A 14,557-nucleotide genomic window follows, 5' to 3' on the forward strand; every position below is an offset into this window, starting at 1 on the left:
GCGTTGACATGTTAACAGTGGACGCAAAGCTACTTTCGCTGGTGTCGCCTTGACTGCCGGGAGCACTGTAGCCGGAAAGACCAGTGTGTTGCAGTTGCCAGGCTGGATGTGTGCAAATAGGCTAGAAAGTCCGTGACCCCCCGCCAGAAAAAAATGTTCTTGCATTTCTCACCCGATTCGGTCCATGGACCTCGTAGACCGGAAGTGAAACCTCACGTGACCGCTAGTTCGCAGACCAAAACAGGTCCATGGGCCATCGTCTGGATACACCATAATGAACCACACAGTCAAGGGAATTGCATTCGTTGTATCCGAAGTTTGTAGCTATGGGACTTGTCCTACTCAGGCAAAAGTGGCATTGAATTCGTTAAAAAGTCTGTTGTGCACATCTTTTTCTTTAAACCAGACGCTATCAAGAAGTTCTAAGTTCTCCATCGCAGTCATACTCTCCTGTCTCAGACCCTCAATGCTTACGAGCGGCTTTCGGGGCGCAATAATACTGATAGCGATTGAGGCTTTCAGGCACCTGGTGATAGGTCGGCATACTTGCCTTAGATCCTCGACAAAGTTGTAAGAATGCAGTGACGGAGCTACTGCTGCGCATGTGTGAGCAGAACGTACTGTTTGCACCCCCTTATGCAAATCGCTCGAGCAGAACATTCGATTTGAAATCACCTTGCAGCAGCTGGTCGCTTTTTGAAGCAACCTTTACATGGAAGTAGAGGTGTACCGTATAAACGCGTATATGGGCTGCACCCTGTTTTCCTGAAGGAAATATTTTTAGAAAATAATATCCGTAAAAGGACTGCACCCAGACTTTCCACGACCCACTTGGGAATAGCCCTCAGAATGCATGCACCATGGCCTCCGCAATCAGATCCGGCTACGCACGAGCAACGGTTCGTGGAGGCAACGCTTGCGCCGGAGCCTCCGCGATAGAGTGCGAAAGGTGCGCCGCCGGAGCCGATCGCATAGGCCACGCATGTGCACATGAGATTCTAGGTGCCGCCCACGGATGGCGCCCGAGGCCACGGCTCATCATCATAAACTTTTCCTCCGCTGCAAGCTCCCGCTATCTGTATCGGCATCAGTATCACCAGCTCCAGCCTTTTGTGGCTGTCAAAGGTACAGGAGTTGTGGTAGCGGGTTAGTTCACCATAGTTGTGGCTTTCGCGTGCTGCTGCCGAGCGTTGCTGTTTTAGCACAATGGGCAAGCACCTTAATAGCTACACCGCTGGGAGTTTGCTGTCGAAGATGGCAAGCGTGCGGCGGGCACGAAATTCGACGCGGCCGAGAAGTGCGTCCGACGATGGTGCAACCAAAAGGATGCTTTGAGGAACACAAGCTGCAAAAAGCGGGATTTCCGAGGCAAGCCGTGCAAGTTTCTCGAACTAAAAGAAGCACTGCTCTGCTAAGCGGTGGGAGTGTGGAACAACGGCTACGCGTTGACAGCGGACATGCTGCATCACTTGTTGTGGGATGAGTGTGCACCAGAGCAGAGCACCAGCTCGGAGTCGAAATACTCCACGACTGACGATTGAACGCAGAATAAATGCCGCTCATTCCCTGGGGCCATATTCCGAGTTTTTGTCATAGTAAAAAGCATCATAATCTGCTGCAGCGGCTGCACCTGATGGGTCAAAACGCCGGAAGCAGATGTCGGCTCGGTTAAGACTGTGAGCGGATGTTACTGCGTTGCGGTTGCCGCAGGGAAACGTCCAGCGTCGCTTTTGCTCTTTGCTGACAAATGAAACGCGACCAACGCTAGAGAAGGAATATTCAGCCACAAGTTTGATTACGCCTCGAATTCCACTGTAAAGGAGTAATAGCAAAGCTGCTTTATTTACCCAATGGACTTTAACAAATAGAAACTGTTGTTCAGATATTCTTTTCTGTACCGTAAAGGCCGGAGGCATACTTAAAGAAGAAAATACTGTATGCAATATGCATGGCTTTTCACTGACTGAAGGCGGCCGCTACAGCCGTTGATCACCTATACAGTGAAAGCTCGTTAATTCACCACTCGTTAATTCGAAATTTTGGATAATTCGAAATAGTCATCGTGGTCCGGTCCGCAGTGCATAGAAGTCTATGCGCGTAACAGCTCGTTAATTCACTCAAAAATTGGCGCCGCCACCCATAATTCGAACTGCGCGCCGCCAAGCGCCGCTGTTGAAAACCATCGTTGGAAGCTTTCACGGCAGAACGATAGATGGCACAACCATTGGGGCGCCGCTAGGGTGCTGGAACAAGTAGTACTAACCAGTCTTTCCTGCTGCGACTGCTTTGAGGAACGACGTTTTAGTGTTTTAGCCCTCGTTTTGCACGCCGCTTGCTGTGAGCTTGTGTCTGCGAGATGTGTTCGCGTGGGAAATACTGCGCCAAGACAGTGATGGAGAAAGTGGCGATTTTACGCAAGGTAGACGAATGGAAGGCCAGCAAAGTGGAAATCGCGAAAAAGCACGGGATTCCGCCAAGCACGTTGTCGACCTACGTCCGAAATAGGAAGGCCATCGAGGATGCCTACGAAGCCGAAGATTTCGCCAGCAACAGAAAAAGGCTCCGATTAGCCAAGTATCTGGAAATTGAGACCGCTGTGATCACGTGGGTGAAGGAAATGAGAAGCGCAGACATTCCACTGAGCGGCCCAATTATGATGGCGAAGGCGCCGATTTCGCCCTGCGCATGAATGTGGAAGATTTTGTCACCTCCGAAGGATAGTTTCGCCACTTTCGAGACAGACATAATCTTGTCTTCCGGGTGTTGTCCGGAGAAGCCAAAGAAGTGGACGCAGAAACTTGTGCCACATGGCGAAGCGGTGCTCTGCAGCAGTACTTAGCTACTCGGCACTAGATATATTCAATGCTGATCAGACGGCTTTGTTTTATAAGCTCCAGCCCGACAGAACAGTAACATTTAAAGGGGACAGCTGCGCTGGCGGCAAGCGAAGCAAAGAGCAGATTACTGTTCTGGTCGCCGCTAATATGACCGGGACGGAGAAGGTCCCTCTTTTTGTTGTCGGAAAGGCACAGAAGCCTCGGTGTTTCAAGAACATCAGGACACTGCCGACAGATTACGCCGCCAACAGCAAGGCGGGGATGACGGGCGAATTGTTTAAAAAATGGCTCCTGAAATTCGATCGGAGGATGGAGCTAGGGAAGCGTCAAGTTCTCCTCATTGTGGATAACTGCTCGGCACACAAAGTCGACGCCGAGCTGAAAGCCACAAGGCTAGTATTTTTGCCCGCCAACACGACTGCAGTCTTGCAGCCAATGGATCAGGGGGTGATAAGAAACATTAAATGTTTCTATAGGCGCCACATGATCGAGCGCAAGATTTTGTGCACTGGAAACCAGAAGACCAGCACCATCACATTGCTCACAGCAATGCACATGTTGGTGCGTGCATGGGAGCAGGTCACGCCGTCCACAATTGCAAACTGCTTCCACCACTGTGGCTTTGCTGCCGGAAGTATGGAAGAAAGTGGCGACGATGGGAGTCCAGAGCTTCTGCCTGCGGCTGTGCGTGCTGTGCTGCAGGACGTTTGTTTTGATGATTACGTTGAAGTAGACAGCGATGCAGCAGTGTGCAGTGCCCGAAGTGATGAGAACATTGTCGCTGAAATTGTTGGAGAGCAATCTGTCCCAGAAGAGGCAGAAGACGAGGACAACGACGAGGAGCAAGAGCCCGTGCGTCCGTCCGTGGCAGAAGTTCTGGGAGCGCTGAATGTCGCGCACCTTTTCTTCAGCTTTGAAGAACGGGACGAAGACTCCCTGCGTCGCATTCGTGCGCTAGAAGACCGAGTGACTACGGTAGCCCTCAGAGAGAAGAAGCAGAAGATGATAACAGATTGTTTTGCTACATAAATGTTTTTCGTGTCCTCCGGGCATCAAACGCGTCCATTTTGGCTCACTTTCATTAGTTCGAATTTTGGTTAATTCGAACTGGCCTGGCGGCCCCGTGGAATTCGAATTCACGAGCTTTTACTGTAGTAAATAAAAGACCACTAGCTTGTTCGCATAACACGGCATTTTACATTTATCTTGAGGGTAAAAGGGAACAGAGAGGAAAATTTATAGCATGACTCACGTGCCGCATAATGCGTGCTCCGTGCCGTGCTGAACCAAGACGCCTTCACGAATTGCCGACTTCAACATCGTTGAACATAAGTTGGCACTGTTATCGGACGCTTGTGCATACAGTAATTTGCGTTTTTAATTCCTTTTATATGGGCACTGCAACAGCCGCGAAATTCCACTGATAGGTTTTGAATTTTTCTGCCACCAGTAAATATTGTTACGTGGTGGCAAGCCAAGGAAAGCACGACATGATGACAGAATGAAGATATGATTTAATGGCTCAAGGGCCTAGCGCGAGCACTCCGTCCCGCGCCACTGCACTCTTCTTCGTCTTCATAACAATATAATGGAGGAGCTAAAGAAATCTTCTTGCTGTTTTTCTCTTCATAGATGTGTTGGGAGACTTCGCAGATTTAAGTTTTCACAAGTTTGCCATGGTACGAAGCGAAGGCATGCCCACACTTACGCCTGAAAACTAACTTGCAAGCTAACTCGCGAGCTCAGTGATGCAGAGCCACACCACCGTGGTTATCGAGAACCGTAAGGGGTGCCGAAAAGCTCCATATGGCATGTCAAATGCATCGGTGTAGCGTCGCTGCTTTTCACGCTGGCAGACATTACACACGATCATGATGCAGGATGCTTCAACAGCTAATAGATAGTTATAATAATAGTTATATTAGTTATAATAATAATAATTGGTTTTTGGGGAAGGGAAACTATTATAACTATCTCTCTGGTATCAATTGTTTTATAATCAAGTACGTGGTTTACGTACGATTTTCATTGCAAAATAAAGTTAGATGGGATAATGAAATTTTCACACTGCATAGTCAGTGCTATAAAAATCACAATATTTTATTTATCTCGAAGCTTCATTTCTATCAAGAATTTAGTTGAATTTCCCCCTTCAGGTGGTGATGAGAGGAAACACCTTGTTGATGATGAAATCGGGGTTTCTTGATGACCCGGTGGTTCTAACTCGCAAACATTCACGTTACTCGAAGAAAGGAGAAGGTTAACTACTTATTTACCACATAAATAAAACAAGAAGAAACAAAGCAAAGAGAAAACTATTTACATGACTAAAACGTTGATCACTATTTACATGACTAAACCGTTGATCAGACGAATTCAGCCCTTGTTCAACCCATCGCGCTTGTTTTTAAACCCTCTGTCTCCGCCCTTAGCGGGGACAGCCACCAATAAGATTACAAGCGACACACCTCCCCAATCAGTGGTCAGGGAAAGGAAAATAAGGTTTCCGCCAACTAATCACAGATTGGGGAAAGAGTGCTCATTAAACATTTGGGAAAGGAGAGGTTGCAATCAAATACACAAACAGCACAAACGCGACCACCCTCCCCCACGGTATACCCACGGCACAGCCGTTACCACTTTCCTCTCTCTGTCGCACACGCGACAAAAATATGTCGACTAAACGATCCCTAAGTGTTTACAGAACACACCGCACGAGACGAACACAGTCGTTACGGGAATAGTGGGTTTCCAGTCACTCGGCTAATACTCAGCCGTATCTCGTGCGCCCCCGAAACCTCGTCAACCCCTTAACAACCACATGTCGACAGCTGTACATGGTTAGCGTTTTTCCTGGCGGGTCATCCCCGTGACGGCGCGGCGTAAACGAGGACGTCCGCTGCACGAAGGGGAGGCAGGGACGGGACGGGCTCCTTTGTTGGGGACTTCCGACCCCACTGGAGCGGCCTTCCTTGCGGACACAAGATCAACGAGTTCGCGGAAAGGTCAGCGAACTCCGCAAATTTTATCTTTTTTTTTTCGGTGTGAGTTGATGATGACTTACTGTGCTTTCTGATACCAAACCAGTTTGCGCTTGTATGATAGGACATCTTAACCCTCTCGTTTGCAAGGCTGTCACGGGTCAACTACATTGAACATTCCTAACTACTGAGTTTCTGCACACGAGGCTGAGTGGAACAAAAATTTTGGCAAGGCATTTTGGTTCCATTACGGAACAAGGGGAAAAAAAACTAGGCCAAACAATGAAGGAGATGCCACCAGGACTGACTTTCACCTGAGGTTTCATTAAAGGCATGCATATTTATCCCTATTTTTGCCAGAGAACTGAAAAGAAGCATCAACGTACCTACCACCACTTTTTTTTTTTTTTATATCACACTCCTTGAAGTACGCATATTCATGGCTGTCGAGAATTACCCTTACCTGTGGTAATAGGCTTCAGCCAGCTTCCTTACTGTCTCTTGTATGCAGTAAGGGAGTACTTGCACATGATAAGCATCCATTACAAAAAGGAAAGCTATCAGCTTCCACAGAAATCTCGTTGCTGAAGAACAATTCCTCCCTGTCTGAGGTCCAAGCCTGGAACCTCCACCTGTCCAAGGCAGTCGCTGTACCAACGGAGCTAATCGGGATACCTAGCAGGTGCTAGGGAAAGGGCAAATTGAAGCAGAATTGACATCTGAGCTAGTTGGTTTTTCATTTCAAAAATTATATAGTAGTAGTAGAAAGTTAGTAGTGTTTGTGCGAAGGTTGCTGCGCGCTCTAGCAGCGGTGTATGTGATAAACGAAGGCGGTGCTGCACTGTGAATCACAAGAACCGCTATGTCAGATGTTCAAAAGGAGTGGTGTATCACATTCCCCTTTCTTGTGGCCGGACCTATATCGGTCAAACGGGCCGCTGCCTTAATGTGCGCTTGCAAGAGCATTTTTTGTCCCATGTGCTGTGCGATGTCAGTGCACGTTAAAGATCCCCAGGAGGTCGAAATTATGCCGGAGCCCTCCACTACGGCACCTATTCTTCCTTTCTTCTTTCACTCCCTCCTTTATCCCATCCCTTACAGCGCGGTTCAGGTGTCCAAAGATATATGAGACAGATACTGCGCCATTTCCTTTCCCCAAAAAACCAATTATATTGAATAAGTCGCCTTCATCTAATCTCGCTAAGCGCTGTTCAAAATGCAGCGGCTGCAAGCCTTTGCTTGACCAAACTAAAATCTTGTTCCGACACCCTAATCAGCTAACCAGAGAGATTTCAGAGGCCTATCACATCCGTAAGAATCAGCACACGTGTGTTGCCGACCCTATGGTGGTTTTGCATGAAAGAGAGTTTTGTTATCTTGACGCACCTGTATGAGCACTTTTCCTGTCACGCCTGCGCGATGGCTTTTGTTTTGTTTGTGATTGTTCTTCCTTTTGTGTGTTTCTCGAATAAACGCGCAGTTGCGAGAAAAGCGCTTGTGTTGTTTGGTCTCCCTTGTCTGTTGTCCTAAGTGCGCTTTATATAATTATTGAAAAGGGCAAATTGATCAGCAAATTGAAGTTACAAATCTACTCCACTTTGGGGGATCCCCGTAAACATTGCATTAAGTTTGTTTATAATATGTGTGTTATAACAAAACTGGCATGTTTCTAGTAAAACCTGAGCTGAAAGTCAGTGCTAGTAGTGTCCGCCGTATGGTTCTTTCGTGCCATTTTGTGATGAGAGTGAGCAGCTCAGCGCATGGTTCAGCACCCCACTGCCAGTAAGTACTGCCAGTGGTGCTGTGATCGGAACTGCCGTTGTGTTTGCAGGTGAGCTCGGAACAGCTGCACTTCTGGCTGGTGAGCCTGGCTGAGCTATGCCGTGCCGAGGAGAGCCTGCTGACATCCCGGACAAGCCAGCTTACCACTGCCCTCACCCACTACGTGCGCGCCATCTCCGCACTCAAGGTGAGTTGAGACTTGGGGTGGGGGATTGAGGTGCTACAAACAAGCTCAGCTGTTGAACAGGAGAGGTCTTATTTGAAGGCACAGCATATTGTCACGGTTTGCTTGACGTAGAGGCCAGCGGCGAGCACAGCTGGTGATAGCCGGAGCACAGGAACACACGAACCAGAACACAGGTCCGCAAGCAGCAGCGTCGTCTTCAGCACGCGCCAATCGCACTTCCACTTTCTCTTCGCTACATTATTACAGTAAAACTTCGTTAATTCGAACTCGAGGGGGACCGGAAAATTGTTCGAATTAAGCGGAGTTTGAATTAACGAGCGGGCACTAAAAAAAGCGGCCATCACGGCGTGGCAGCACGGGCCGAAGCTAAAACAGGCATATCTGAGATCGTTATCTCTTACTACGCGCTACTACACATTTGCGGCGGGCGATTGCGCGAATTAAAATCATAGAGCCCGAATGTCGAAGGAAATAAAGTTAATTTGTTTATGCGGTTGGAGCTAACATCAAAATGCATTCGCGTAAGCAGCAAGCTTAATGATTAAATATGACACTGTGCTTCAAAAACATGTTTATTAACAGCAGATTGGCAAAGCATATCAAAGAGAAAAATAATCGGTGATGCGCATTTGTTTTCGTTTTCTTTGCCGTGACTCGACAAGCATCGTCTGCAACTTGCCCAACAGCTCCAACGCAGCGTCCGAATTATCATCGGCGGAGAAGTAGCGCGCAGCCAAATCGAGTGCTGACGCTGTTTCACATGCACTCGGGGGTGGCAATGGATCGTTGCCTCCGTCGGACTCGTCGTCGCTGTCAGCTGTGCTCGCCGCGCCCGAGTTGTGCGGCATCTGGTCACCGCAGGCCGCTTCAATAATCTCGGCATCGCTTAACGGCCCCGATGTCTCCACGCCACTGTCAATGTCTACGAAGCTCTGGAAGTCAACACCCTCCGATAAAGCAGCGTAGGCAGGGTGCAGCGCGACGGAGTCATCACACTGAGCATCCAGCTCTGCCGTGCTGCAGGCTTCTGGGCCTTCAATGAAGCCGCACTTTCGGTAACAGTTCGCGACTGTGTCCGCCTTGACAGCATTCCACGATGTTGCCAGCATGTGGCAGGCTCCGAGGAGATTGACGTCGTACGATTTTCCGCTGTCCATACACACAAGAATCCGCTCTAGGAGGTGGCGCCTGTACAGTGTTTTGAGGTTTTTAATAACCCCAAGGTCCATAGGCTGCAGCACAGCCGTAGTGTTTTTCGGCAGAAATGCCAGACGGATCGCCTTCAGTCCGCTGATGTCGCAATGGGCTGAACAGTTGTCGACGAACAACAGAACATTCCTGTTCTGTGCCGCGAACTTCCTGTCGAGTGTGCACAGCCAATCCGTGAAAATTGCTCGCGTCATCCACGGCTTTCTGTTGAAAGTATAATCAACAGGGAGAGTTTTTAGCCCTTTAAAGCAGCGAGGCTTCGCTGCTTTGCCTATAACTAGCAAGCGGCACCGTTCCGTGCCAGTCGCGTTTGCGCACACCAACACCGTCACTCTTTCCTTGCTTCTCTTCCCGCCTGAACACGTGTCGCCTTTGTCACTGACAGTCTTGTTCGGCAGCAACTTAAAATAAAGCGCGGTTTCATCTGCATTGAACACATCGCTGAGCGAGTAATCGGCAAGGTAGTCCTTTAGTTGACCTGAGATCCAATTTTGACACGTTTCTTCATCGACTGTGGCTGCCTCTCCACAAACGCTTTTAAACGTAAGTCCGTGACGGGCCTTGAAACGCGACAACCAGCCTTCCGACGCGCTGAAGTCACTTATGCCCATCTGGCTGGCGAAGTCCACTGCCTTTGCGGCAATTATTGGTCCACTTAGCGGAATGTTCCTGCTGCAAACGTCCTTAATCCATGCCATTACAGCATCCTCCATCTCTGGATGAGCCGATGTTCTCAGTCGTTTCCGCGAGGGCTCCATCTCCTTTTGATACGCATTGAAGATCGAGTCCTTGTTCTTGAGGTATGTGGACAGCGTGCTTTTCTTGACTGCAAACTTCTCTGCGATCGCTGTCTTTGTTAGGAGACCACGTTCGACCTCCTGTAATATCTCCACCTTCGTCTTCAAATCCTTTGCGGAGTACTTTCCTCGGTTTGCCATGATTGCCACAGTCGATGAGACGTCACCAGCGAGATACCAAACAAACGAGGAATATCACGCAACACAAACTTCGCTAGACACCGCGGCAACAAAGACTAGGCGCAAGAGGGGCCGGGTGCTGCGTGCAGGATGAAGGAAAGGAAAGAGTCTTCAGGTCTCCTCGATTTGGCTGCACTTTCTGCACCAGTTCAGGAAGTGCGGCACTCTCGCACTCGATTTGACAGTGCAGCCAGTGCCACCTGCACTTCGGCACTCGATTTGGCCTCGTGCTGCACGAGTTCTTCTGCACTGCTGCACTAGCCTCCCGGCGAGTTCTCTTCTCGTGCAAGTAGTGCAAGGTGCTTGGCGCGCGCCGTAGCAGACGGCTCCGCGGCCGCTTGTTTTGTGAGCGGCGTTGAGACCATGTTTGAGACGGCCGCGCACCCGTGAAAGACGCGGCATCTGCGCCGGGCCCTCACCAAACAGCTGAAATAACAGTGCGCGTATACGTGTGTGCATGCGCGCGCGTGTGCGCGTGTCTGTGTACGCGCGTAAGCGACTGGCTGGCATGGCGCACGTACGGAAGTACGTACTGCGCATGGGTACGCATCTTTCTGTCCAGCCTCGCACGTTGCTTACACCATTTCTCTTTTGTGTGCAATTATTATTATAAATGCAGCACTTCCATAAGAGGCAGATTATGAGATGTTTTATAATACGTGGGCGATCGCAACGTTTGTGGCTCGCTGCGACATCAGTACCTCCGCTTACGACAGCGACTGGGCTTGAGGTCGCTGTCAGCCCACACCTTCACCTGCCACTTAGCCTCTGACAGTCACGTCGCCGTCACCGTCCGCCGAAAGTGAACGCGATTGAGTTCAAATATAGATCAGGCAACTCTTGGCGGACAATGAACGGTGTGAAATTCTTCACCACTTTTGGAATTAACAAAGTTCATAGCCGCTCCATGAGATGTGCCACTGGGAGTAAATACACAGCGTGCAATGCAGCTAGCACCATCTCGCGCATATGTGAAAACACGCGACAAACGCCAACACGTACATGGCAGCAGCAGACGAAAGTTTCTGCACTCTTGCACTCGATTTGGCCGCTGCACCGACAGCACTAGTGTCGGGCTACACTCGCGCCACAAGAACTGGCACTACACTGACACGGCACTTTTGTGAACTAGTGCGGAAAGTGCAGCCAAATCGAGGAGACCTTTCGCTTCCCGAGCTGCACAATAAAAGGGTACCGGAAGTCACGCGTTCTCGCAAGGGCAGCCAATAGAACGCTGGGCGCAGCGGCGTCGTCTGCTGCATGGGCAGGCGCGCTGGGACGGCGCCCAAGTAGAGGGAAGCGGGGGAGCGGGGAGGGGAGGCCCGCTTGATTGAAACGTTTATTTCCATCAGAAAAAAAGCGCGGCTTCAAAAAAATGTGACGTAACCGCCTCTCCCGAGTACTTCCTTCCTCCATGGTCGCGTGCGTCTCCAATGGTCACGACCGCCTCGGCGCAGCGGAAACCTGCAACGGCTTGCGCCGGAGCCACCGTTGCCGAAGCATAGGCGGCGCCCGCGGTAGGGTGGCTACCCGCGTGACCGCGCGTCAGCCAAAAATAGACAAGCCAATGCTTCGACGCTCCGGCAGCGAAAACCTGCTACGGCATGCACCGGAGGGTTGGTTCGGGCAACGAAATTCACGTCTCACCTCGTGCGTGCTGGCTTATTTTTTTTCTCATCATTCTGCATTTTTTTAAAATTTTCAGCGCATTGTATTTGCTACGAGGTGACTTCTATATGCGAGGAGCAATGCCAGCCATCGGCGCCTAGTTCGAATTAACCGACGTGGATACCGGCATATTCGAATTATCGGGAGTTTTGACCCCCCATTGAAATACACAGGGCTTTTCCGGGACCCGGCCGTCAGTTCGAATTAACCGGAAGTTCGAATTAAGCGATTTCGAATTAACGAGGTTTTACTGTACCAACAAAGTGAGAGGCAGGTGCTGAACCCACTCCGTTAGTGTGGCATGGGCGGTGAGCGTGACTTTAAAATTGCGGTGGAAAAGTTCCACTAGGCCATTCGTCTCCAGGTGGTGCTCAGGTGGGTCAATGTCAGAAGGCAAAGGAGCTCAGCGAACATCGACAGAGGCCGTACCCAGCCGTCTGCTGGACTTAGGCAGGTTTATTCTAATGTCCACGAGCTGACCCGGAGCCCGAGCTCTTCTGCCACACGGCTCCTGTATTTTCATCTTCGTGCAGTCCACTGTAAAGAGGTGGCACTGCTACAGTGGACTGCATCACGCCACCCACCACTGTGGGGGGGCTAATGCTAATGCTGATTCGTACTCTGCTGCATGGATAGCGTCGATTGTGTGACTTTTTGACGCTCATGTATTATCGGGGACAAAGTGTTGAGACCGGTGCAGTGCACTGGTCTCCAGGAGAGCATCGTCGTGCGGCATAGTTCGTAACGGGGGGAGGTTAGTTACTTTCGTCTTAAATAGTACTTTCGAGACATGGACAGCGGTTGTGTGGCACGTATACCAAATACAATAAAATGGCACTTCTTGAGGTGGCTTCACCACCAAGCTCGAGAGCCGCGCGGAGAAGCCAACTTTTTGAAGACTTTGAGGCCGTGAGGCAAAGCCCGCGGCGCGCACGGAAAAAGTAAAGGTGGCTATGGTCGTAGAAAGAAGGCGGCGTGAGTCGCTAAGAAAGGAAAGCCAGTAAAAGTGCAGTGAAGACTAGAAAAGGGCGTGCGTTCGTAGCACGGTAGCACGAAGCACAGGGAAGTGGCGGCAAGGGCAAGAAGCGGAACCGCGGTGGCACTGCGTAGGCGGTTTTGCCGCGCTTCACAGCGTCGCGCGCGTTTCTTGAACACTACCCCTTAAGTGATGCTGAGGCCACGGAAGACGACGCCTTGATCATGCAAAGGTTTGGTTTTCATATGGAATCAGACTGGTGTTACATTCGTAGCTGCCTTGTATTCGTGCAAATGCAGTACTTCCACAAGACGTAAACAGAGTCGGAAACATGATAACATGCGATAACTGAAAATAAATTATTATCACAGAAAGGGGCAATAAGAGCAGGATGTAAGGTATTTCTAAGTGTTTCTTTTATAAACTTTGTGCTTAGTAAGCAGCCAGACAGTATAGTCAGAGCCATGCCATGACCAACAACTGATATAATAAAGACCCTGATATGGTAAAGATTTTTGCTGGTTCGAGCTACTTTACTATAGAGAGGTTCTACTGTATATCGGGTTTCTGCATTTGTATTTTGCAGTACTTTTCAGTTGTGCAACATGGTGACCCCCTCTTCTCCGCCATTCATTCAAAAAAGGGGTTGCTATAAACATGCAGGATTAGTGCAGGCTGTGTGTGAACTCGTGGCAGAATTGCCGAAGATTATGCTTCAACCAGCCCAGGGACGGATCAGGACAGGCCTGGCTCACTAGGATGTGGAGGCAACTGAGTCTCATTAATTTCTTCTTAATGAGGCCTGCACAATTTTGCAGAAAAGAGGGGCAGAACTTGCTGATATAAATGAAAAACCGGAGAGTGGAAGAGATCTAACAAAGCCTTTTAAGCTTTTTAAAGAAAATTGCAGAGGTACACATAAACACATTAGAGCTACTATGCCTTCAAGTATATGCAAAGAATGTGCTTTTCAGGCAAACATTTTGTTTCATATTTTTGCTTCAAGTATATGCAACGAATGTGCTTTTCAGGCAAACATTCTGTTTCATATTTTGCAAAGATGCCTCCCCTTCAACTTTGTGCCATTAACAACAAGCCTAATGGAGCAGTAAACGTTTACTTCACACTCAGAGGTTTCAAGCATTGTTTTCCAACCCAAAAAGTCTGGAAACTAAAAGCTATTTACTCGATAGTGCTTCTAAATCAATACTTTATTCCTCCAAAGTGCTCCAGAATCAAGATTTTAGTGCTGCAAAAATTGTTCAGAATTGTATTGTGCAAGTAGCATCACTGTTATACACAATCGACAACACTGAAACCGCTTTCATGCGCTCGACGGCTGCACAGTTGTTGGCGAGTGCATGTGATTGGACAGTTTGGAAAGTGAACATGCCACAGCGTAAAGTGCAGAACAGCTGCCATACGGAGGACCCGAAATGGGAAGGCAGAGAGGGTGAGCAAGATGGGAGCCAGATCTAACAGTGCACCTTCGCCAGCATTTAACCTTGTAATTGGGCTTTGGAGCATTGAGCACAGCCCTAAACCTGGAGATCCATTGTTGCTTATACAGCTCAGACCATTTATAACGTAACTGCTTATAATGCGGGACCAGAGAATATGCTGCTTTATGTGAAAACTGCTTTGCTTCCCATAGAGTTCAGCGTATTGGCTTACCGCTTAATACGTGGCAGCGCGTAACCAGACACCGCATATAGTGCAGTTTCTAAAAAGCCTGGCGGCCCGTGTACCTGCGTGGGCCCGTGAGTATTGGCGGGCACGACAAGCGTGCTTCCCAGATTGCACAAGACGGAGGCAACAGGCAGGGTGGGAGAGCATTGTCAGCGTAGTTCAAGGCAAAACTGAAGGCAGGAAAGGATGGAAAAAAAAGAAGTCTCAAAGCAGGCGTTTTTCCTCTCACTCTCTGATGCGTTGGGCACACT

General features: G+C 49.3%; 1 protein-coding gene across 3 annotated transcripts in view; it reads left to right on the forward strand.

Moving 5' to 3' along the window:
- Positions 1-14,557, forward strand: part of defl (Integrator complex subunit 7) — an 80,602-nt gene that overhangs the window by 28,210 nt on the left and 37,835 nt on the right. For all 3 annotated transcript variants that reach the window (XM_077635353.1, XM_077635354.1, XM_077635352.1), the window contains one exon: positions 7,650-7,787. In XM_077635353.1, the coding sequence (XP_077491479.1) occupies positions 7,650-7,787 (138 nt within the window). The remainder of the gene's footprint in view (positions 1-7,649; positions 7,788-14,557) is intronic.

The sequence above is a fragment of the Amblyomma americanum genome, chromosome 8, assembly GCF_052857255.1.
Source record: "Amblyomma americanum isolate KBUSLIRL-KWMA chromosome 8, ASM5285725v1, whole genome shotgun sequence".
Lineage (NCBI taxonomy): Eukaryota > Metazoa > Arthropoda > Arachnida > Ixodida > Ixodidae > Amblyomma > Amblyomma americanum.